Source organism: Lucilia cuprina, chromosome 6, assembly GCF_022045245.1.
Source record: "Lucilia cuprina isolate Lc7/37 chromosome 6, ASM2204524v1, whole genome shotgun sequence".
NCBI lineage: Eukaryota > Metazoa > Arthropoda > Insecta > Diptera > Calliphoridae > Lucilia > Lucilia cuprina.
The window spans coordinates 60,279,359-60,306,058 of NC_060954.1; the positions used below are offsets into that span (position 1 = coordinate 60,279,359).

The 26,700-nt window shown below is 30.9% G+C and overlaps 2 protein-coding genes across 3 annotated transcripts in view; one reads left to right on the forward strand and one right to left on the reverse strand.

Annotated features, from left to right (window-relative positions):
• The first annotated feature begins 9,688 nt into the window (after positions 1 to 9,688).
• Positions 9,689 to 13,812, forward strand: LOC111682330 (ornithine decarboxylase 1-like). Its single transcript, XM_023444253.2, has 7 exons — positions 9,689 to 9,984; positions 10,056 to 10,305; positions 10,380 to 10,503; positions 10,566 to 10,739; positions 10,811 to 11,059; positions 13,488 to 13,559; positions 13,623 to 13,812. Exons 1-7 carry the CDS (start codon positions 9,810 to 9,812, stop codon positions 13,767 to 13,769), a joined length of 1,191 nt encoding a protein of 396 aa, XP_023300021.2. The 5' UTR covers positions 9,689 to 9,809; the 3' UTR covers positions 13,770 to 13,812.
• A 1,157-nt stretch (positions 13,813 to 14,969) lies between these two features.
• Positions 14,970 to 26,700, reverse strand: part of LOC111682326 (slit homolog 1 protein) — a 15,037-nt gene continuing 3,306 nt past the window's right edge. Inside the window, exons 2-9 of one of the 2 annotated variants that reach the window (XM_023444248.2) lie at positions 22,758 to 23,382; positions 22,459 to 22,681; positions 22,253 to 22,389; positions 22,027 to 22,179; positions 21,768 to 21,948; positions 18,144 to 18,283; positions 17,659 to 17,871; positions 14,970 to 17,591 (exon numbers count right to left, since the gene is read on the reverse strand). In XM_023444248.2, the coding sequence (XP_023300016.2) occupies positions 17,566 to 17,591; positions 17,659 to 17,871; positions 18,144 to 18,283; positions 21,768 to 21,948; positions 22,027 to 22,179; positions 22,253 to 22,389; positions 22,459 to 22,681; positions 22,758 to 23,172 (1,488 nt within the window). In that variant the 5' untranslated portion in view covers positions 23,173 to 23,382 and the 3' untranslated portion in view covers positions 14,970 to 17,565. Of the gene's footprint in view, positions 17,872 to 18,143; positions 18,284 to 21,767; positions 21,949 to 22,026; positions 22,180 to 22,252; positions 22,390 to 22,458; positions 22,682 to 22,757; positions 23,383 to 26,700 lie in introns of both variants that reach the window. The other variant, XM_023444247.2, reaches the window with a different exon arrangement.

Genomic DNA, 26,700 nt, shown 5'->3' on the forward strand with positions numbered 1-26,700 from the left:
ACTTAACACCCATTTCATGCTGGTTTTTTGTTTGTTTATGGAAAGGTGTTTAAAGGAGTACATTCTTGGTTTAATTCTCAATCTGATCATTCAAGTAATCTTTGTGGAGATTCAATATAACTCCATGAAATTTAGGACTTTCTAGATTCAATTGAAAAGATCTTGATATCCATGCACTTTAGTCTTCGTCAAGGCCTTGAGAAATGTATCTTATGGACTCTCTTTTTAAGAATTATTACGATCTAAAGTCGCAGGATATACCGATGAGTAATTGATATTGAATTTCAATAGATTTAGAATAGTTGGATTAAAGAAGTTATATCCAGTACAAATATAAACCGATCTGATGGATCTTGAGAAGGAAATAAGGAAACTCACATCAAACATAACCAGCAAAAATAAAATAAAGCACTTCTTAAAGGATAACATTTATCACCACTTAAAAAGTAGCATTAAGGGATTTTTGTAATTCTCTGTAGAAGTGATGTTTAATGACTTTCCGAAGAAGCGAAAATAATACTATTTTTTGCAATTCTGTATATTTTTCTTTTTGTTCTTACATAACAATTTCACTTTCAAATAACTTCCAAAAAAAGAACATAAAAATGACATCTTGAGAATGATTTCACAAGTAGTGAATTTGGAATCAAATAAAAAGGACATCCCTCCTATCACAAGACTGTGTTATAATCATCACTTCTTCAGATCTTTTTCAGCACTTCAATGGAGTAAATTCTACTTCTTTTCGCTTCTTTGGAAGTTCTTTTTTCTTCAATGAATTCCCAAGCAGTGAATTTGGAAACAAATAAGAAGGCCATCCCTCCCATGACAAGACTGTTTTAAAATCATCACTTCTTCAGGTCTTCTATGGCGTAAATACTACTTCATTTTCGCTTCTTTGGAAGTTCTTTATTCTTCAACTTAATTCTCCAATAGTACTCCTTTCATAACAGGAAGCCTTGTTTAACAATGAGGGGATTTTGTACGAAAGAGCTGAAAGAGTTAAAATCGAGTGGGACAAAAAGGCCTTTCTATACAAAGTGGTTATTTGAAGAATCCTGCGCATACAGACGGCAAATTTTTAAACTCCAGGACACGATATCTCGAATAACAGATGTGATGGAGAAAATCGTATTCAAATTTAGAAATATTATAACTTGTCCTCAGATTTTCGGCTTTTTACAATTATTTTCGTCCTGTGTAATTGGTTTTTTGTCTGAGAATCATATGTGTTGCTATTCCATGGAACATTTAAAATTCAACTTTACTTAGTGGCTAGAGAATGCTGACTGGCAGAACGTTTCACAAATGAAACTCGTCTTATAGTCGTGTCAGGAAATATCCTCAAACCGTGTCAACTTACAATTTTTGTCGTGCAATTGTATGTTTCCACGCTTGTTAGACATTTTTTGAAAATGTTTCTGCCAACATTGTTAAATCTGATAACCTCTTTAGACAATTGATCAAATCACAATCTATATCGTATCGTTGAAGCGTTGTATGTCATAAAAATTTTTCAAATAAAATCTTTTGAAACAAAAACAAATTACTTAATATTAAAAAAAATTGCCACTTACTACGATACAACCGTACAACACAGATTGTGAATTGGACAAATGTTTGAGTAGTAATGACAGATAAATAATATTTGTATAGTTTTTAAATTTAAGTAATGTATTAGACTTTTGTATAATTTCGAATGAAAGTGATATCCGCCATAAATTAATTATGTGACATTTGTTTTAAGCAGCTAATTAACGGGCTTATGGCTGAGCCAATAGAGGAGCTTAATATCAGATCAAAACGTTTCTTCAGTATTGCTAGGAAAAAGCGGGCAACCAATATGTTTACAAAAACTGGAGATCGACATAATTTTATTGACTTTCAGGATCTTTAGAAAATAATGATGGGAAATCGAAATGTTTTCAGATTCTTAATTTTTTGTTTCTGTGCAAAGGTTATGTATTCCTGTTTTTTGCGTCATATTACTATTTTAAACTTCTGCATCTTTTTGGGCACTGGCGCTCAACACAACTGAAAAATACTTCATATATGTATATAAGATTGTGTTCGTTATGATTCTGAAAATAAGCTGTTGTTCCCTGTATGTTTTCTCCACAGTACGAAGGCAATTTTAATATGTATTAACTCTCGCTACTACTACCAATAAACTCTTAACTATTCTACTAAATGCTACTACTAACGTTTTAATATAAACTAATACACTGATTCATAAGTCTCCCTAGTTTCGTCATTGAATCAAACCGCATTTTTTTTTGCTTGAGATACACGTGCAAATTTGTTCGTTTATTATTTTGTTTTATTCACTATGAAATTGTTACTCAACGAAAAGTTTTTTACTCATTTATGTTGTAATTTAAAGATTAATAAAAATTTGTTTGTTTAATGCAGCACAGGCGCAGTATTTTCTATAAAACGTTTTCGAATACCAAAAAGAGAGATAGAGAGTGAAAGAGAGAGAGAGAGTTTAAGTTTAAAAAATTTGATTCTGTACGATTTGACATTGTGCCCTAGCGGGAAATTTCATTCAAATTGTATTTATCACTACAAATGTATGTTAATGTTTATTGTTGGTTTTTTTTTTGCTCCTTTTGTTCGTTAGTATATGGACAATTTTATAGAGTCGTTGTTGTAGTGTCATAGGTCATTCCATTCATTATTTGTGTTTGTTTTTGTTTTTCCATTTTCAAATCCATATTGTGTAATAATTATATTCATTTTGTTGGCTTCTCAATAATTTAGTTGTCAAGGAGTGGTATTTATATGTCAAACTTTCATGACATGTGGATTGTGCATGTTAAGCGTGTTTACAGGAAAAGGAAATTAAATTCAAAATTCCATTAAATTATTATCAAATAAATCCGGCTAATAGGTGTATAAGTTATTTTTGAGCAAATATTTATTGAAATTATATTAAATGAATCGCTGCCATTTTGCTAACGTTGAGTAGTCTGACAACATAGTGTTGTCGTACGTATATGTTATTGGATAATTATAAACACTTTGGTGTCAATTTGATATCAGTCGTGTATATTTAAAAAAAGTGTTTTTTCCCTCTGTGTACTTTTAAGTAAAAGTTATTTCATTTAATATTGCTACACGATGTTGTAGCATGCGCTTTAGCAACATAATTTTATTTATGTAAAAAGTCAATAAGCAACAGTTCGGATGAAAAAGCTTCACTTACTACTTCACCAGTTTAGCAGTTAGAAATTTGGCTTCTGCATACATTTCTACATTTATAAATTTCTTGGATAGTGAATTAGACACTTTACCGAAAAGTTGACGATGAAGTTTCTTTTATATATTTTTTAGATTGGAGAGCTTTTTGACTATATCAACATAATATTATAGTATCTTTAAGAAAGCTTTCTATTACGGGAAGTTTTGCTTATCTTCTTTAATTTCAATAGCCGATAAAGCACAAAGAAGCTTATGGTGAGTCTGTTTCATTGGTCACTTTATGTGAGACAATTTAGAAGTGGTGATCTTGACACGGAATACGAAGATCACCCAGGCCGGACAAGTTTGAAGATCGAGAAGAGTCATTATTCCATGAAGATTTCTGACAAACAATAATTACATTCTTGTACTGAACCATTAAAGTGTTATATTCCAGTCCAAACCTTTTCCGATAACTATTTGTTTCGATCGGTGCGGAGCACCCTCTAACTTGTTTTACCCTTCAATGAAAAACAAGTAGGAAAGTATAGTCGGGCATGGCCGACCATATGATACCCTACACCATGAGTATATTTTTACAATTTTTAATTTTATAAAATTTTTATTTTTTGTAAAGAAACTTTTATGTTGAATATTACCATAATTCCAAAATATTTAAGTCATTTATTGATAAAAAACTAAAATTTCTAAATGAGGCTTTATATAGGTCAAATATGGGCCGATCCTCGGTAAATTTGGGAAAAGGATATATTTCTAAATAACAGTTATTTTTGTTGAGTTTCATTGCGATACAAATGGTTACAAGTCAATTTTAGACGTTTAAGTCATTTTTTGAAGGGGGGTTTGTATGGGGGCTAGGGTCAAATATAGGCCGATCCTTACGAAAATCTGCAGTATCATTTATACTTATATAAAACTTATTTGTGCCAATTTTTAGAGAGATAGCAGAATATTTGACGTTATTATAGCATAAAAAGTTCAAATCGGGAGGTACGGTTGTATGGGGGCTAGGTGAAATAATGGACCGATTTCAACCATTTTCAATAGGCTCGTCCTTGTGCCAAAAAACATGCTTGGTCCAAATTTCATCAAATTATCTTGAAAATTGCGGCCTGTACCTTGCGCACAAGGTTTACATGGACAGCCAGCCAGCCAGCCGGACAGACGGACGGACGGGCGGACATGTCTTAATCGTCTCAAAAAATGATTCTGAATCGATCGGTATACTTTAAGGTGGGTATTGGACCAAAATTTTTGTATGTTACAAACATCAGCACAAACGTATAATACCCTACCCACTATAGTGGTGTAGGGTATAAAAAGTATCCGAAAATGTTCCTTTAAAAGCCAAGGAACCGGTACGATAGCAATTGAAGCCCAAAGATCTTGAAAGATTTGCTGCATAAACGTTAAAAAATAATTTAAATTTTTAACTAAATCATTATTTGCAACAACAAAGTGGGTCCATTACAAAAACACAAAGTGAAAGTGATCGTGTCAGAAGCTATTGGTCCCAAAAACAAAAGGGAAATTTATAGAATCCAATTCATCAAGCCCAAAAACCTTGAAAGACTTATTGCTTAAACGCTATAAAAAATATCATTTTTTAACTAAATCATTACTTGCAACGACAAAGTGGATCCATTACGAAAATACAAAGTGTAAGTGATCGTGTCAGAAGCTTTTAGACCCAAAGACAAGAGGGAAATTTATAGAATTCAGAATGTGCGACAGACATGAAAGTGTTATTTTCTATAAAGACTAGAAGGATATTGCACCACAATAGTCTTCAGATTTTTGCCGACAAGTATTTGTTTCGCTCGAATTATTTTCATAAAAAGAAGAAGAAAGACAAATGGTTCACTGAATGTGTTATCTTTCATTTAACTAACATCACTTCCAAAATACTTGGATATAACTTAAACAATTGCCTAACAGTGACAAATAAAGTCCTCTAGATGTCACTCTTCTCTCCACTGTGCCCATAATCCTGTTGATGTCTTCACTCAGAATACGTACCATTATACTAACTTCAGATTTGCTCATTTTAAGGAAATATCTTGTCTTGCTCTCATCAGGGTCACCGCATCGGGGTTCTAGAGTTTCACTGTTCTCTCCACATGCCAATCTTCGATTTTGTATAACTGTACCCACAATCTTATATATCCACTCCATCACAGAAACCTCAGACTTGTTTATTTTGAGAAAATTTCTCGACTTGCTCTTATAATGATCACCCCATCGGATCTTTTTGGTTCCAAGAGACGTTATGGAAATCTCTCACCCATATTTTTACCTTCAGCTTTCGTTGCGTTGAATCGATTTTTTGTCATGTTTACTATCTCGATCTCCCTCTCCTTTAAAGCTCCCGCGTGGCTTTCATACAATCCAATCATCTTAGATCACTTTGCCCTCCGACTATAGGTAAATTTGTTAAGCCCTATGGGCGCCATATTTATTCTAATACAATTTACATATTCCGTTATTGCTCGGACTTCTGACTGAAAGCTAGTGTTACGATGATTTGCGTCTTTTATATAGAACCATAGAAACACTTTGTTCTCCAATTTAGAGCCATTCGTCTAGCAAAGGATTCCTACTAGTATTTGGCCTAATGTTCTGCTTAACCAAGAGTTTATATTTGGGATCAGCGTTTCAAAGTTTCCGACATATACTGTGTCCGATATGCGTAAATTTAGATCACAAGTTGTGACAGTTTAACTTATTTTGTGTATAACTGTTATTTGGATCGGCCTAGAAGGCCGTTAGTTAAGTTTTTATACCAAATTTAGTTGATGTTTGATTTCGCCTAAAAAGTCTGCTTGTTACTTTTTTTATAGGCTTCGTCATAAAGCATTAACTATCATCCTTATAAAAAGGTGAATTCTTTAACTTATATAACAATAGGTATTTTAACATTCGCAAACAATTTATCAACATCTGTGAAACTCATCAAGTTTTAGGGCCTTTTCAAAATAATTGATATACATTTTTAAGATTAAAAACGTGACTTTAAACAAAAAGACTTTTATAAAAATGTGAAAAACAATTCACTAATTAAAAATTGAAAATTAGTCTTTGAAAAGGTCAAAAGCAAAAGACTCATTAAAAATCTTTGACCAACCCCCCCCACTACTTTGTTGCAAATATGATCACGCTAATGCTCACTAACATTTTGCTGCGAACGACACGTAATTGCAATAAAGTTGAGCAGAGGATGCGGATGAGCATGATGATATTGTGGCAAAATTTTAATTTACGATGCATAATATTTGCGATTGTAAATAATTTTAATGTTACAGAACAATATGAATTGAATGTAATAAATGTATGAATAAATAATTTAATATCAACCCAATATGTGTATATGATATGTATTAATGAAAATGTTTTTGAAACGCTTTAAATTAATAAAATGTAAATTTTTGTATATTTTTAAAAGACAAGTGTGACAATTACACACACTCTCACTACCACTTTAGAATGTTATTTGCAAAGTGTGTTAATCGTAATTCTATGAGCAACCCCTAAAAGTATCTGTCTGTCTAACAGTCAGTTCGTCTGTCTGTCCGTCTGTTTGTCTGTCTGTTAAGAGGCCTGTGAGTATAAAGTAATCATCAAAAAACTATAATCAAGGTTGATTATTGCAGTCAGTCATATGAATGGTATTGACTCTTGAAATCGGGGTGTTAAATTTCATTGCGGTGTGATATGTGTGTGTGTGTAAATTTTTAAAAACGATTGACTCTTGAACGTCAATGAGGCGTGTGACAACTATCATTGTCTGCCACAAATGTTTAATATTGGTTTGTATAGTTGTAAAACTACAGGCGTTTGCCATGACAAGTCACTTTACTATTGCCAGCAATTAAAAATTTGTGTTTTTTACCTTTTACCTTTTTGCACTTCCTTTAAATTAAAATTTTAAGAAATATAATCCATCAATTTTTTTATTAGACTATGATCAATAGCTCATCAATAACTGATTTGTCATTATCCTTTTTTTTCTTCTACATGTTATTGACCAAATCATGATAAGACAACAACTCTTTCGAAAAGCGAAATCAATACTCGAATATGTCAAAAATATATTGAATGATCACTTTTATATTACACATGCATTTTTTACGCAGGACTTTATTAATTTTATAGAAATATTTTCTCTAAGTCCTAAAATGTCCTTTACAATTTACTACACTTTAAAAAACACACAATTTCTATACTATATCACAAGTTTTATAAATTTTATGGTTTCCATTTTAATTTGATTTTTACAATTGAAAAAAATATCTCGTGTTTTTTTTTTAAACACCAAACAATAGACTTCGTGAGTGATGTGACCAATGTGTGACAATTTCACAAAACAATAAAAAAACAACATTTGTGTTGATATACACAATTTTCCAATTTTAAATTAAATTGTTTAAGATTTGTTTTTTTTCGTACTTTTATTTAAATGTTTTTGTTTTTTTTTTATTTTCCAAACATTTGACTGTTAAATGTCAAAATTAATTGTTTTTGTGTGTAATTGTGGTTTCTATTCTTTATGTTTTTTTTCTTGATTTCCTCACAAAATGATATGTAAATGACTAATGTTTGTTTTGAGTTTTTATTAAAAAACCGGATATTTAAATTTAAAGGTCCTTTATACTCTAAAGCATCATTTGTCATTTTGAAGAAATGCATTTTCCTTTAGCTACAGATTTTAAGGTTTTATGGTTTAAACTAACTTTTTACGGCAAATTGTACATAAGAGGAACTAATTATGTTGAAAAAAAATATAGTTTTTTTGGTGGGAAATTACAATTGAAAAATTTGTTTGTATGTTAACCTTAAAATCTCTTCAAAATGCTTTAAGAGCACTTCACACGATCTCACTTTACGTACGTAAAGTCTAATGAAAAAAGTAAAATGAAATTCCACCCATAAAAAAGATAATAAAAGTCGTATCATTTATTGCGTTTAGACGATGCCATCCGTACTCTTTTACAACAAATTTTTGACAGATCATATTACTTATGTGTTAGTGTAAAGCCTGCTTTAGTACCTAGCAGTTTAACATAGAGTCAATGCATTCAAAACACACAGTGATTTCCATTTACGTCTAACCCCACCTGGTTGGCTCTATTTCATCTTTCATCACGAATATACTCTTTGTAAACGGATGGAAAAGATAATAGTCACTTTAGTGTCCCCTTCGTAAGCGAGAATGGGGACACTAGAAAACCAACCTCAAGATTTTTGCTGTCTCTTCGTAACACTTGTTAAAACAGCTAGTCAGCTTGACGCAGTAGTTTGAGACTGTTTGAACGAAGAGACCTGGACAATGATCGATTTTAAAGGTTTATGAGAATTGAAATTTAGAGGAGATACAAGTTGAAAAAAAAACTACTGTGACGTCAAATGTCCCGTATTGCAAGCAACTGTGCGTATATTCAGTTATATGTTTAAGGTTCTCCTCTTCTTCTTCCGCTTTGTAGAAATCTTTACAAGAATGTACTAAGTCTCTTAAGTATATCCAAACCTTCAGAGATCCGTATTTATAAATACTAAAGAATGTTTTATGCGATGCAATTCTACATTTCCTTTTTTCCGAATACAAGTCAATTCGGATACTGTGTTCCAAACTATGGTCTTGCCACATTAATATAGCTACTAGTTCTTAATATATGACACCCTTTTTTGGATAAATCAGAGCTTTATGTGGATTAGATGTCTATTCGTCTGGTAGATCGGACATTACGTTTTGGGTTTTTGAAATGAATCGAATTTTATTCTCAAGTAATTGTTTGCTGCAAAAATGTTTCTCTTTTTTCCCAAAATCTATGTGATCGTGGAAAGGGCCCTCAAGTAACTCCATGTCACTGTAGTTTGCAACGTGTTTGCTGCAAAAACTTCATCAACTTTTGAACGCATCGGCATCTGATCAGGTAGTAAATAGATAGAAGTGAAAAGTTTGTTCCCTTGAAATTTTCGTTTCCCTCGAAGGGCAAATTGCAAATTCGTAAATAGTTGAATTTGTATGGAACAGCTGTTCAAAGTTTACAAAATTCCAGCAACAAACAGGGAAATTTTTTTCACGACAAAACATTTAGTAAACGAAAAAAGTGAAAAGGGAACATATTTCACGTGAAATGATGATTGGCGTTAGGGGTGAATATTTCTCCTCAGCATTATTTGATAAGACCAGATCGTTTACAATATCAATATCTCATTGTATTACAAACATAATGATAAAACCGTGAGGACGAATAAAAATTTATGTTTCAATTTAATATTTTTTTAAAGTACTTATTTGACAAAAGACAAAAAGTACTTTTTCAAGTAAACAAATCTGTTATAAAAATGTATAATCAGTTATCTTGTTTTGAATATTGGAATTTCAAGTACCCGGTAATTGGTACAAATAAATTAGTGATTTACGCTTTGAGATTTTACAATGTCTGGTTAAATGAATCACAAAATCAACTAGTGATAATCTTTAACCTTTAAGAAATAATACTGTTACTAATTCAATTGTTGAGAACTAGAAAAAATTCAATACAAAACTTTAGTAACTCATTATAAGAACGTGCGGTATACATTTAAAAGTTTTTTTTTTTAAAATGTTTAAAGAAAATGAAATAAATTTTTACAAAAATGATATAAATTTAAAAGAATTAATAGAAACACAAAATTTAAAAGCCACCGATGAAGCTTTATTTGTATGTGATTTGGAAAAAGTTAAAGAAAAATATGAAACCTGGACTAAGTTTATGCCACGGATTAAGCCTTATTATGGTAAATATTTAGTAATTTTATATTAAATAAATAATTTTTAATACAATTTTTTCGTTAATTATACTTTTTAGCGGTTAAATGCAATGATGATAATTTTATAGTAAAAACTTTGGCCGATTTGGGTACTAGTTTTGATTGTGCTTCTAAAAATGAAATTAAACAAGTTATAGAATTGGGTGTAGAAGCCGAACGCATTATATTTGCCAATCCCTGTAAACCGGTATCACATTTGGAATATGCCAAAGAGCATAATGTTAAATCGAGTACAGTGGATACGGAATTCGAAATCTATAAAATACATAAAACTTATCCGGAATCAAAGTAAGTTTTGAAAATTATTAGAAAAAGATTTGAAAACATAAACTTATGGTTTTTTGTTTTTTTTTTTTATATAGTCTGGTTATACGTTTCCGTTGCGAGGCCAAAGAAGCTCAATGCCCATTGGGTGACAAATTTGGCTGTGATGCTGAAAGTGATGCCACGGCTCTAATGTTGCTGGCGAAAAGTCTTAATTTAAATGTTGGTACAAAATCTTAACTACAATTTAAAGTCAGTCTTACAATTTCCAATATTTTTTTTAGGTTATAGGCTGCAGTTTTCATGTGGGCTCGGGTTGTAATGATTTTCCCGCCTATGATCGTGCCATAACAACGGCTAAAAATCTTTTTCAATTTGGTGCTGTTTTAGGTTACGAAATGAATTTACTTGACATTGGTGGTGGATTTCCGGGTAGTGATGATAAGAAATTTGCTACGGTAAGAGGGTTTATTACATTTGAAGAATTTGTTAATTCATTTTTAAAGAAATTTTATTTAATTTTTTTTAGATTGCTGACATTGTTAATAAATCTATTAGCCGCCATTTTCCCCAGGATAATGTTAATATTATAGCAGAACCGGGAAGATTTTTTGTAGCCTCTGCATTTACTTTAATTTGTAAAATTCATGCTAAGCGTGAAGCTAGAAATCCCAATGGTAAATTGCTAACAAAAATGTACTATTTAAATGATGGCGTCTATGGATCGTTTAATTGCATTTTGTACGATCATCAACATGTGACTGTGGAGCATTTTTTGGTGAGTAATGGTGAAATGAAGAATCTAATTTTAAAGAAAAATGTTTGTCAAAAGCTCTTTAAAAAAAAATTCAGATTTATTTAGAACTATAAATGATTTGGAATCATTTTCATATCAAAAATGAAACATTTTGAGAAACTCTGGAGAAAATCCTTTTTTTTAATTTAAATTTTAAAAAAATTTGTGAGAATTTTTCATGAAAATCAAAATTTTTTGTAAAAATTTTACTTTTTATTAAAATTTTGAATTTCTTTCCAATTTTGAATTTGAGATAAAATTGGAATTTTTAACTAAAGTTTAAATTTTGACTTAAAAATTGTACTTTTTTAACGTTGACGACATAAGTGCCAAAATATCCCAATACCTGTTGTCAACTTCCAAATCAACCGTGTCGCTATTCACTTCATGGAACAAGGCATTAAGGAACATTTCAGTTGAAGGTACACGTATCCCTAGGGTTCAGAACCCGAAAATTTTAGGGATTGTCCTTCAGACAGTCACCTACATAAACCATGAAGTGAAATATGGAAATAAAGTTTGAAAAACACTCGCTGGAAGCTCTTTGCGCATGGATAAGGAAACAATCACTGGGACGCTCTCTTCTTAATTACGTTACCCCAATATACTCGGTGACACAAAATGGCGAGTATCGTAGACTTCCCAAAATAATGCACTCCGAATAGCAACCAGATGTTTGAAGATGACAAAAGAGGAAGCCAGGATGCTGTCTATCAAGCAACATAATTTGCTGATGGCTAGACAATTCATGTTGAGCTAACATCAGCCTATCCATCCCAACCATCAAATTTTGATGGATGATCCACCCCTCGACACATTCAGTCAGACTTCCGGCATTATATTGCAGACATCATTCTATCTGACGTCGACAGATTGTCGATAGTAAACGCATAGAAGGTATTGCATCAAACGGCGGTGACAGAGACCATTAATGGCTACAGGTACGAATAGTGAGAGGTAATTATCCAGGCAAACATGTTCTACATTCGCGCAGATAAGAGCCGGTTGGAGAAGTATTCTCAACTGCTACCAAAAACGAATTGTTTCAGGCACCCTTAACACAGCCTGTCTCTAAAGCCCTCATGACACAGTACACCTCTTTAACTGTCGCCATAGGTCCACTGCATTGATTCCCATAGACCTATGGTTAAGATCGACTGATGTGTTCAATAAAAAATAATTTTTTTGAATATTTTCAGAGAAGAACATTCAGTCACAGTCAATCTGTTACAACAACAAAAAACTATATTACCCAAACGGTAGCTTCGCCTGAAAGGCTGAAAATTTTACATAAATATTCTCTTTTGTTTTTGAAGATAGAATTTCGAGTTTACTGATATAATTATGTCCACGACAATCGGATTTTCGCATCACTCCGAGTTCAACATTCAAACAAGACTATCTTGTCCGTCGATGTATGTAAAGAGCCCAAATGGGTGGGATGGAAGGAAATGAACGATCCATAATGGTCTATTCTTTATATTAGGCCGCCTTCCGGAACTCATTTTCAATTTAAGACACGTGTAATGATGGTTCTGGCTACATACGATTCGACTGAGTCAAATATAAACAGTTTAACCCAGAAAAGTTGTAATAGTTCCACAACTAGTTCCTAGAACATGAACTTTATTGAAGTACATAATCTATTAGGTTAATCTAAAAATTACTCCCCGTGTTCATTGTTTTTGAAAAAAACAAGGTCCATGTTGTGGATCATGTACTGTCATAATATATGCAAAGTGGTAGTTATGCGATAATTCTGATGTAATGCATGTATGAATTACGTGTTCCTTACCTATATTTTGTTTAGTTTTGGACCAATTACAGTCCCTTTGTTCTATACTCTATGAGTGTGCAGTTGTCACAATTTTTGCAGGAAAACACATGTTTAGCCTGTACTCGTTCCATGTTGGCGTTAAGATTAATGATTTTTTATTCGAAATTGTCACCTTTAGAATTGCTTTCCTGAAGGAGTTATGGAGTCTATATTCGTTTCATAGAACGATTCTAAAAGCAGTTCTTTAGTCAAAAAATTTTGTTCAAATTTGTCACCCTATGACAGACGTGGATCCAAGAAGGAACGAAATCACCCCTCAACCGAAATTTGTTCTACAAAATATAAAAATGAGAAAAGAAGAAAAAAATCCCTCAAAACGCTTAAGCTGTATCCGCGACTGCCCTATGAACTAGTTCTATTGAGGCTTTTTAAGAAACTAGATCTTTTTCCCGAGTTTATTGTTTAAACTTGTTAAGATTTTGTGCCAATTTTAAGAAGCTGTTAATGAATTCTCAATGGTATAATTTTACTGTTTGCACTCATTCTAGAACTAGTTACTTTGGAAAAATTCTATATCTAGTTTACAAATCTTAAAAAATAATGTTTAAATTTTAAATATATTTTCTTTTACAGGATGATGAAGCCCACAATCTACCGACATTTAACACTTTAATTTGGGGTCCCACTTGTGATGCTTTAGATAAGGTAAGTTTAAGTTTAATAAACATTTATTTATTTTTACAATTTATTTCCTTATTTTTTTCACAGATTGCTGAGGATTTACAATTACCCGACTTAAAATGTGGTGATTTCTTGGCCTTTCCCAATATGGGTGCCTACACGGTACCCATAGCTAGTCCATTTAATGGTTTTATGTTACCCAAAATATTATATTTTGAAAAAATAAAAATATGACAAATATTTGAAAATAAAATGGAATTTATAATGCAGCTTAAAAGAAAAAGTTTATTTGTGTTGAAGTTATAGTGGGGTTTAACTGTATTTATGGGAATTTAAGGTTATGTGAGTTTTAGTTATAGAGGGTTTACTGTATAGCTTACCTTTTATTGAAAAATAAGAAACAAATTCTATTTACTCCGCTTAAAAGTTTTTTGGTTTACTTTTATTTCAATTTCAATTCATTTTGTGTAAATTAGAGTTTCTTTTTCTTGTTTTGGTTTAGAAAAAGAAAATACATTTATAGTTTTAGTTTTATAATAAAATAAAATTAAAATAGTTTTATATTATTGTTAAAAGAATATAAAGCAAAAACTTAAGCTCTTTTTGTTGTAAGCTGACCCTTTAATATAAAAAGAGCTTTAATTAGTTGTTGGTTTATATTCTAAATATAAATTTAAAAAATTAGTAAAAAAACTTAAATTAATGATAATGCAGTCAATACTTAAGTACAAAATTGTTGGTTTTGTGAAATAATGTATTGACTTTTTAACCATAAAATAAAATATTTTAAAATTAACTTAGTAAGCAAAACTAATTAAATCATTTATTATTATATATTTAAACAGCTGACCCTTGTTTATTTTTTCTGCCAAATAAATGATTTAGTTAGTTTTTTGTATAAACTTTTAGTTTTTTTTAAATTTGTCTTAAAAAGCCCTTTTAAAAATATTATTTTGTGGCACTTAAGATGATATGTTTCGTTTCTTAAATATTTTTTTTTTATAAATTTCCAATGATATGTCTGGAGTTATATTAAGCTGTTTTTTTACTTTATATTATATTTTTAACATTATTTATATATAAATATTCTTTTTTTTAATTGTTTTTGAACCTAATGAGTTCAAACCACTTATATATTTTTGTTTTATATATTATTTAAATCAGTTCTCTTGTGTTTCCCAAAAAAATATAAGACAAAAAACTAACTTAAGCAGTATAAATTTCTAAAAAAAAAAACAATTTCTATTCAAGGTGCTGCTTAAGTTTAGTTTTAAAAATATTTATCTTTATATTTCTCTTATCTCTAACGTCGTTTATATTTTTAGACATTTATATATAATAATTTTCTTTTAATTATAATCTAAAGTTTTATTTTTCTTAAAAAAAATTGTTTCGAAAAAACACGCATAAAAAAAGAAATTAACGAAAAAATGATTGTATCTCACAACAATATGACATTTAATAGTAGTTTGTAATTAGTTTTGTTTTTAAGTTTCTAAAAAAAAAGAGCATGCAAAATAAGGATTTAGAAAAAAAGCTTTTTTTCTTTAGAAAATATGCTTTTTTCATGCTTTAGTTTTATATGCTTTTATCCCCTATTATCCTCTTATTTATAACTTTAACTCAAGTTCAAAACTTCTCCACCCTAAAATAGGTTAAAAGTGCTTTAAATATGTGATAAGCTATTGCGTAAAAGGATTAATTTGTTAATATGGATTTTCTAAAAAAAAAGAAATTTGTCCAAGAAGAGTTTTATTAGTTCCAAAACTAGTTCAAGGTTTAATTTGTATTCGAAAAGTTGTATTGGTTTTAGATCCAGTTCTAAAATGCCAGAGGGAAAAATATATTTCCAAATAATACACTCCTGGTATCAAATTGACACCAAAGTGTGTATAATGTTTCAATAACATACTTTGTAGATGTGTACGTACGACAATGCAATGTTGTCAAAATTACTCATACTCAGGCAACAATTAAAGAGTTCTGTAAAATACCTTCGTTCTATAAAAAGCTTTTGGAAACAGTTCCAGAGAAGAAATACAGCTGCTTGTGAAAAAAAATGTTATTCTTTCTGCAAAAGAATTAGTTCTTACAAGTACTTTTTATTCACTATAAAGTTCCAGACACTTTGAACACTTTGAAACAGTTCTATAACTAGTTTTCAAAGAACTTCTAAAGAGTTTTATTTAAGATTCTTAAAAAGTATCTAATTTTAGAGCTAGTTCTTTTTTCAATGATTTTTGTTTGAACTGATATAGAACTGTTTCTTAGAATACTCGTTAGGAGGACATTGGAATCATGATCAAGGCTTGTAAAAGGTATGTCGTTATTACTAGTTTCAATTTCTATTTATAGTGGTTCCTTTGTCTTTAATTTAAAGTATTGATTGAGTTCTAGGAAATAGTTCTTTTTTCCTATAAGCTTCTTAAAAGTTTTCCTTAAGAAACTTACTAAAAGGAATAGAAGAAGTAATGGTGACATTCCTTATAAGGGGTTACACATTCTTTGGATCGGTACTAGTTCTTTTTCAGTGATTTTTCTACAACAATTGTTAAAGAACTAGTTTTAGTGAAACACTATTAATTTTTAATATTTTCCAGAGAATGAGTTCTAAAAGGCAACATCTCTAAATCCAAGATTGTTGAAGAAGTTCTTTACCTATAGAGAACAAATTCATGTTGTTTTGCAACAGTTCTACACAGAGGGAAAAAGAAATATACACGTCTGATAACAAATTGCCACCAAAGTGTTTATAATTATACAATAACATCCGTTGTCAAAGTATATTCCTATGTACGTACGAAAACATTCGTTTTTGAAATCTAGATTTTGTACACATCTGTTGTCTAAATGTTAACAAACGTGGTTACCATTGACATCGAATTGTTTGTTATTGTTATTGAAAAGTGATAAACACTTTGTTATCAATTTGATACTAGGCGTGTATATTTCTTTTTTCTCTCTCTTTGTAAAAGTAAAGTGCTTCACAGAAAGTTGTTTGTAAATACTTTATGCGAATAGGAAGTAGTTCTAATTGCACTCATTCTAGAACTAATTATGCTATGTATACAAGGTTGTTTGATCTTACAACGTTGGCAAGAAAATGTGCAGAAAATGTTTAATATACTACTGTCAACTTACAACTTTTGTCTTGCAATATTTTCGGTAATGCTTTTTCTGACAACGTTGCAATAGAAAACTTGTAAGTTTAGACGATTATTAGACATTCTTTGAACATTTTACTGACAACGTTGTAAGATCTGACAACCGTGTATCAGCGCCTTTATAGTGTAAGTTCTTTGGGACAAATTTTTTTCTACTAAACAAAAATACCGCAAATTTTGGGAGTTTTGTTTTTTTGGGAGGGGGTGGGGGGAAATATAATTTAATTATATAGCTTAATCTAATGATATGTAATGATACATTTTTGTTTGTAAAAGTTAAAATATATATAGAGTTTTTCTCTATGTTTTGCAACCATAAATCCCTATATAATTAGTTGTTGTATTTGTTTTTTAATAAAACAACAAACACATAATAATAAAATATAAATTATTACATCAAAATACACACTTAGATAAAATTTGTTGAAAAAAATTTTGTCTTAAATATTAAAAGTAAATGTTAGAGTTCACCTAAAACCTAGAAAATAATAATGATCATAATCATAATATTAATGAGAAGAGTTAGAATAAATATTTATATAGTTTTGTTGTATAAAAAAAGCCAAACGATCACTTCTCACACTTCACTTCATTTCACATTCACACACACATTTTTTAAAAAATAAAGAATAGCAGTGCTCTTCGTATCTATGATAATGTTGTTCTTTCTTTCATTCTTTAATTGTTGTTGTCATTGTTTTTTGTTGCCTTAAAAAACAGTTTTCCCCAGGATACACGTGTATAGCTAGAGAGAAGAAATCTGTCTGTTTGTTTTTCAGTTTCAGTTTTTTTCTTTTGTTTTTTTTTTTTTTACGAGAGTTTTGTTTTCAGAGTTGTTGTTTTTGTTGTTTGAAATCTTAGTATTTTTACCATTGACTCCACCAAAGTATTCCTTTAAAAAGTACACAAAAACGTCACAAGCATATTTACTGGTAGTAAACGCCATAACAACAACACACCATTTGTGTCCAGTAAATCACTGGCCGCACTCGGTGATAGACCAGCACAGTGCATTTTTTCCAATGGCATAGCTTGGACATAGTATTCACGATTCTCAACGGGCATATGACAAACGGGTTTCTTTTTCTGTGCCATTTCATCGTCTTTGTTCTTCAGATCTTGCAAGAGTTTAGGGAACCAGGTCAATTCACAAGAGCATTGTAAGGGATTATCTGTTGTAGTAAAATTGTGATATTTTAAAAATAAAGTTGTAAAATATATATATTTGTGTACAATTTACAATCAATAGCATATTTGTCCAATTCAAAATCGATGTTGTATCGTTGTAGCATTGTATGTCATAAAATATTTTTCAAATAAATTTTTTTGTAACAAAAACAAATCAATTATCACGAAAAAATTACAACATACTACGATACAACCGTAAAACATCGATTGTGAATAGGACAATAATGTTACGACCACTATTGTAGAATAACCCTACCTGTTATATCAATTATTCTCAAAGTATCGATGATATGCTCCATAATGTCTTGCGGCAGCCGGGTTAATTTATTATTTTGTATATTTAAAGTTTCCAGGGAATTTAAATTTTCAAATATCATACTAGGTAATACCTTGATACTAAAAGAAAATTTCAATATTTGTTTTGTTTTTGTTTATTGATTACAGGTTAATTGATTAAAGTTGGCTAAATTGCAATAAATCCAACAAAAATAATTATAACTCAAATAATTCGCAAATAATTCAAAGAAAGAGAACAAAATAAATCAAAGCAGAAAAAAACTTCAAGATTAATTCGCAACATATCAAGAAAATATATATCTATATAAAATAATTGGTAAGTAAAATTTCTTTTTTTATCTAATATTATAATTATATATGGGTGATATTGAGGGGAAAAATGAAATTTTGAACCCTAGTCTCAATACCTAAGTTATTGATTTTTAAACATACCTACATCGCAAAAAGTATTAAGAATTAACTCAATAGACTCTTTTCAGAACAACTTCGTAACTCTTTTAATGATTTAAGAAATTTGGAAAATTTGCAAAGTTCTTTATTTTAATGATTTGCACAAAGAACTGGTTCTTAGAAAATTACCACGTTGACGTAAATGACGGCTATAGACGTCGTGCACAACTGTTCGTAGGTGCAAATGACGTCTATAGCTACCATATAGTGTTATTATACCCTACACCACTTTAGTGGTGAGGGTATATTTGGTTTGTGCTGATGTTTGTAACGCACAATAATATTGATGCTATAACCATCTTAAAGTATACTAATCGGCTTAGAATCATTTTCTGAGTCGATTTAGCTAAGTCCGTCCGTCCGTCTGTCTGTCTGTCTGTCTGTCTGTCCATGTAAACATTGTAATCAAACTACAGGTCGTAATTTTGAAGATAATTCAATGAAATTTGGTACATAATCTTCTTTTGTCTCAGGGACGAAGCCCATTGAACCCACGAATAAGGTTTGTAAATCTTGTAATCAAACTACAGGTCGCAATTTTAGAGATAATTTAATGAAATTTGGCACATGATCTTCTATGGTATCGAAGACGAAAATAGTAAACATCGGTCCGTTATTTCACCTAGCCCCCGATACATCTAAATGATTCGACTCATATGTCGACAAAAACTGCAAAACCAAGTTCAATACTAGCCTTGATAACCCTCATGAACTCTTTAATTATAGGGCCTCATTTGACACTAGCCCCTATAAACAGCCCGCTTTACATTTTACTTTTTGTAACAGGTGTAGGGTAATATATGGTCGGCCTCGTCCAGCTATAATTTCTTACTTGTTTTTTTAAATCATTCGAAATTATTTTAACAGTATTTCAGTATTCGTGAAATCTAACGAAGTACTAACATTTTGCTAAAATTAAGTGTGCATCAACAAGTTAAATAATCTACTCAGGCGCCTTTATCACCAAAGGTTATCTTCCCCTATCTCCTTTTTGACCCTATTTTTTCTCTGTATCTCTTTCCTTCTTCTAAGATTTGTTAATTAAAGATTGAAGAGGATAAGATTATTCTCTTCCGATTGGTTATTATTCCTAATGCAGACCTTATATGTTCCTACTCATGTAACCAAATTATTGATGATATAAGTAGTACCCAGATTAGGATTGTGTTCCAGATATCACTAAGGCTAGTTTCAGTTGTCTGAAATGATTCTGATGTAAAATCGACATTCATCCAATTAAGTACTTTTGGAATCAACATTTTTATTGATTTAAGTTTAAATTAGCCTCAGAGCTAATGAACTTATTCACCTCCTATAAATCAGTTATTGAAGTAGCTCTATAAGAGTACATCTAGAGTTTTTTTGGATACACTCTATTTTCTATATATCTTCCCTAACTTATAATGTTGGAGTGGTTGCTAAAAGTTTCAATTCGCTAATTAGTAGTTATGCTGATAACACTGTGCTACAAAGTAGATCGGCTATAATTACTAATGCAGTTCGGTTCCTGCAAGAATGGTCCATACCCTTGCTGAGTACAAATGAATGTCGAAATGCTTTAACTGAACACTTGCCGTGTGGGCCTTATTTCACGCTGGTCTTTTTCAATTACTCGGCGAGCTTCTGTGACGACTCACCACCGCCTTATTGTGCTTCTTACACGCCGGTGGCAATTTCCGTATATTGAATTCCAGGTTCATTATACGTGCCTATTGTTCAAGTACTTGAGCTATTTAATTTTAACTATAGCTGTCGAGATGCAAAAACATCACTTCCGTTTTCAGCCACGCAGATAATATGACCTTTGTCAAGTCGTTAACACCACCTTCTCATTCATCTGACACACACATAGAGAACAACTTCCGACTCGTTCATTCTAGATATACGAGTTGGCTAGATCCATATACCCCGTTATTAATCCTGTATTTTCAGCGCTACGTACTTATTCATGACACAAAAAACGGATGATATAAATATATTACAAAAGGGAGGTCGGATCCTTATCTGAATTAGATCTTCTATCCTTCAGCAAAGAGACTATAGTGACAGTTACAACACTCTTCTTTTCTTTACAATCTGGACGAATCCAAACCCAGTACATTTAAATCTGTAGCAGATAAAGAAAAGTTCAAGCATCATCACGCTCAGACAGATACACATAAATTCTTAAAAAAGAGAATTGTTGCTGATAAAAAAGAGTCAAGGACTCACATCAAATTCGATCACACTCGTGAGAGGACCTTGCAATAAAAAAGTGTACATTTAAGGTTACAGCGGACAATGAAAGATCTAAGCGCAGATAAATCGTAAGCAAGAAGGGAGAGTGCAGATGAAAAAAACAACAGTATCGCCAAAAAGATGAGAGGTTGCTGATAAAAGCAACACTCGGACCTATATAAAATTCGGCAGACGACCATTCAAAAGGATGAAGAGAAAGGGGCAAATCTCTCTTTCTGAGAGCGATAACGTTTTGCTCTCAGAAAGAGAGAAGAGACAATCAGCTGAAAAAACTCTAGGACGCACATCATATATGATTCCTTCTATTAAGATAAAACTGAAGCTAAGATTGTAGCGGACAATTTATCAGATAATTATCAGGAATATTTGGTGATCCAATGTCTTTACAAAGCCTTTACATTTGCCCATATCTAGCTCTTATACGTCTTCCTAAATTCAACTTTTTTCAACAAATTTCACACAAATCGTCCATAATTAATCTGTATTATGGGATCCCTCCTTAATTCGTCGTATTCCCTATTTGCGAATAAAGTTTGATCAAACTCAATAAAAATCATGGCCCCTAGTTTAATAATAATGGATTCATTTATGCTAATGGTGTAAGAGAGAGTAACGATCAGTGTCTAGAAGGTTAAGAACTAATCAAACTAATGATAAAACTTATGAATTTTAAGGTAATATGATTTCAGCTAATATGACTGACAATCTAATTGCTTACCAAACAAATTACTCAAGAAAAGCTTTGAAAAAAAGAAAGAAAAATCCGAAAAAGAAAGAAAAACTGAAACAACATAATACCATGTTTTTTGTTTTCATCTGATACCTTTCTCTCAGTTAGATCCCTTTTTAAATCATATACATCAATTTAAATCGAAAATTAGCATTTTAAACTTACTCATTCTTTTGGAGATTAAGGAAGGTTAAGGAATCACCGTAACCGGTAAAGGCGTCATCACTAATGACACTTATATTATTATTTCTCAAATCCAAATGACGTAAACGATGTAAAGGTCTTAAAGCTTCACTGGGTATGGCCTGTATATTATTATCGCCCAAACGTAAATATTGTAGATTTTCTGAAAAAAAAATTGAAAAAGAGATTTTCTTAAACGATTTGTTTCTTATTTATTTTGTTAAAATTTCACGATAAACACCTTCCAAACCCTTAAAGGCATCCTTATCAATGTTGATGATTTTATTGCCCTCCAATTCCAAAGAATTTAATAAAGTTAAATGGGAAAATACATTTGCTGGCACGGTATTGATCATATTGTGGGCCAATATAAGAGAATCCAAATTTTCAAGTCCTATAGGAGATAAACAGTAACAGTTATTGATAAATTGAGAATTAAAGCTTAAGCTGAGCTTCAGAAAGTTTACCTTCAAAATCTCCTTCACGTATGGTTTTAATTTTATTTTCTTGAATTTCCAATTTTTTCAAATTATCCAAAATTGAAAGAGATTTTTGAGGAACTGCAGTCAATTCATTGCCACCCAAATTTAAACGTTTCAAACGTCTGAAATTAAGAAAAAACACTCGATCTTGACAAAAAATCTTATTAAAATATAAAGGGGAGTGATCTTACTTTTCTAAACCTCTAAAAGCCTCTGGCTCTATAAGATTGATTTTATTCTCATAGAGTGTTAAGATCTCTAGTGTATCCAAACCCTCAAAAGCATTATTGTGAATAACCGTAATCTTATTGTGATTTAAATTTAAGATCAACAAATGATAAAGATGTTTTAACGCTAATGAGGGCACCGTTTTCATTTGATTAAGCGAGACATCAAGTTGTGTTAGACCCTTACCTGTAAAATATAAAAATAAAAAAAAAAAATTAATAATTTTTTTTCAATTTTAAGTTGAAAGCGTTTTATTACTCACCCAAAGAGCTGAGAGCATTTTCTTCAATGGCCGCTAAACTACTGTTGTGTATGGTTAAATGACGTATATCCAAGGCTAGAAATACGAAACCTTGTAATTTGGGTAAATTATTATGACGCAATTTCAAATAGAAAATAATGGGACTTTTGCCCTTTAGCGTGCCCATAGACTTGGTAATGTGAGTCAAATCGGTTGTCTCACACAAAATATCCAAACCGTTCTTTTTCACCGTACAAACACAGGGAGCAATATCGTTTTGCTCGGGACATACTTGCTGTTGAGCCTGATTGCTTTGCGCAGCCACTAGTTCCCAACAATAGGATGATGTCAACAGTAATACAGCGGCCGCTGCCAACAATATAGAATCTCTACTACGTGCTAAGCTAACTGATGGCATTTTTGATACTAATTTCATGTTTATAATGTTCTCAATGTATTTGCAGTAGAAAAAAAAAACGATTTCCAAATGCCAAACAGCACTTGTACGATTATTGGCTGTTCGTATATGCTCTCCACCGCTCTCTGTGGATCTTTAGTTAGAATCCACCACTATACTCACTGCACAAATCAAGTAGTCCTCTCCAGTTATCTGTTTTTTTGTTCGATTATATTTATGGGATTATATCTGTTTGGTTAAGGGGATAATATTAAAAAAAATAATATAAATATTAAAATTAATTTATTCTTTTCTAGTTTATTGAATTATTTTATATGTGGTTTCAACAAACATGTCCGTTCAATAACCCAGCAGCAAAATTATAAAGAAAATTCAGCAATATTTTTTTTAAATCTGATTCTAATCTTCCAAAAGCACTATATCTAGAGGCATTCCGTTATCTTAGGCTTCTCTAGAACTAGTTTCGACTTTGACTATTGCAAAATTTATTGATGATAGTCCCAGTATTGTTCTGCAAATACCCGATATTTAACACTCCAACAGGACTAATTGCGAAGATAACAATTTACAACAGAAATCTTTGATTAATGAACTGATTCAAGCTCCATTCTGTAGAATTATTGGCGAGTCTATAACACTTTAACTGAAACAGTTCCAAAAAGAGATATTTTCTAAAAAAAACATTGGTCTGAATTTTGTAAAAGATATTTGTAAGACTTCTCTTAAACTATATCGGAGGGTTACAGTTTCAAACGAAACATAATAATGAAGGAACGTTTTATACAATCGGTCTATCATTATTTTTGAAAGATCTCGATCGGTAACCGTTCTGCACTAAGACTCTATATAAAAATTTATAGATGCGATCCTAAAGGGTAAAATTTCGAAAATAAATAATTAGCCTATACGTTAAATTTTTACGAGTATATACTGTGAACTTTGGGTATCGTAAACTATTGACATTGGACAAATCTGGCGATTTTAAATAGGACAAATTCAATTTAGGGCTAATGTACTTGTTAAAAAGGGAAGAGAACTTAAAGAAGTTAACCTGACGACTGCCAAACCGTTGGACTAAACATGGTCTGAATTATAAACATGAGATAGATATTCTTATTCTCCCGCCTAATGTAATGAAAAGGTGTGTTGAACTACAAAGATTTTGTGAGGCGATCCAAACGATAATTCCCTCAGAATAGTCACACCTGATCAGAATTAGAAGAACGCATTCACATGAATGTAGACGAGAGGAGAGGATAGTAAAACATTTTCTATCCCATTGTCAGGCTTTCTTCGAAATTGTCTCCAAATAGAATATGTATTGTTCTTTTAGACATTCTATCTCTAAGCAACACTGATTGAAAAATTTAATGTAAAAAATTGCAAGACAAGACATTTACATCGAAATTGATCCAAATACTTTGGAAGCTATGTTATTCCAGATATTACATCTTTCAGAAAGTCTGATTGGAAAATTCCTAGGGACACTGGGTAATATCTTCATAGAACACAATGAAAGGGTTTTTTCACCGACATATTCTTTGTAAGAGAGCACACAATAGGCTCTCTTATTGTCACGATAGTCAGCAGAAGGTAGAGAACAGACAGGTCTGTAAATCTGTTCTACATAAGATTTGTTTAACTTAGGCCTCATAGACCTCTTCAGAAATTGACTTTAATCTTCAAAAATTCAATAGAAAAATCAAATTTAAAATAAATATTTGATAATGAAATTCGATTTCTGTGGAACTCGATCTATTATTGGTCCAATTCTTAATTAAAAAAACATATTCGGAAATTACCCTTATTCGCGTATCGAGTATATGTGGCCGAATAATTTATCATATATTTCTTGGAATTAAACGTTAAGGAAATTTCTTCAACAGTTTTCTATACTCAACATTTCTGAAAGTTTTTCTGATTTTTTTTCTCAAATAATAACGTAGAATAATCGATTTTTAACCCACACTATAAAAATACTTAAGATTGAGTTACTTAAAGACTAAGGTGTTCTAAACCTGAATATGACCCAAGTTTTCTAGATCAAAAACTTTAATAAAACCCGGTTTTTACCATATTTGAGGCGTTGTAATGCTATAATAATAGGCGTCAAATAGGTTAATTTAGATAATGTAAAGTTTCACTTGATATCTAGAAAACCTGATGAATGGAGATATTCTGAGGCCAAATAAGGATTCTGCATAATGCTTTAGGTTTCGACTTTTTCAAATTTTTTATGATCCTGAATAATTTATGAACTCTTGACACTCATATAAATAATATTAAATTTCATCGGGTCTACATCTAACCAAAATCGGGTAGAAATAAATTTGAGCTTTTTAGTTTAAACTAGAAAATTTCACTGAATTTAAATTGATTTCACAAATGTCGCTGGTTTAAAGTCGTAAAAAAAATTGTTTATGTATTCATAACAATAAATTGTCCACAATTGAGTTCAGCTCTTCATTAGATTTGTATACAAATATTTTTATATGTTCATATATTTTTTTTTCAAGTAGATTTTATTATTATATTATAATTCATTTGGATCCCATATGCAGCATCTAACTCTCTATATCCACTCAACACTTTAATGTTCATTTTGATATTTAAGTAGATGTGGATGACACACACACACATTAACATTATTTTTGATATCATATTCATTGTTTGGCGCTGTTTTCAATTTAATCATATAGAAAATTATTCGTTTAACTACGTTAGTAATTTATTATCTTGCTGAGGGTTAATATTTGTCTCTAGTTCTTTCACCTTTTTTGTTATTTAAAAACTGGAAGGGGTTGTTTATCATAGACATTTTTTTTGAAGATTTTCTAATGGTTTTACAAATTAAATTATGGACCGTATGCTGTTTTGTTAAAGTGCACTTTGTGCTAAATTTAAATTGGTCTTTTTTAATAGATTACAGTTAAGTCCATGTTTCAATGCATATGAAATAAGTTATGAATTTGTACTACAAATATTTAACTTTAATTTAAAATAAAATCTACCAACTTAAAATGTCATTTAAATACTTAAAATTCTACTTTAAATATTCTGTCTAGATTTTGCTTTCTGCTAAATTTAATAAAATTGATTTTTCAATTTAACGTCTATGTTAAATTCACTTTTCTCTTTTATACTATAAATAGGATCCTTAAATAAGAAGGAAGGAGTATATGAATGACTAAATTTTGTCTCGTTATTCATACACATGTCGTACGCACTGATGTATACAAATTTACAATACATACTCAACTGTTTATTAAAGCAACAAATACACATCCTTACAATCACAAACTTTGCTCAATGTTACAAAAAAAAGAGTCCTTTGTACACACCAGGCATGGAAAATTCAGTACTTTAGTTAATTTTAATGCCGATAATGTCCAGATGGTAAACAATGAATCAGTCTTTAATTTTGTACATAGTTTAGTATATAGTCTAGTCTATAGTCTATAATCTAGTCTATAGTCTAGTCTATAGTCTAGTCTATAGTCTAGTCTATAGTCTAGTCTATAGTCTAGTCTATAGTCTAGTCTATAG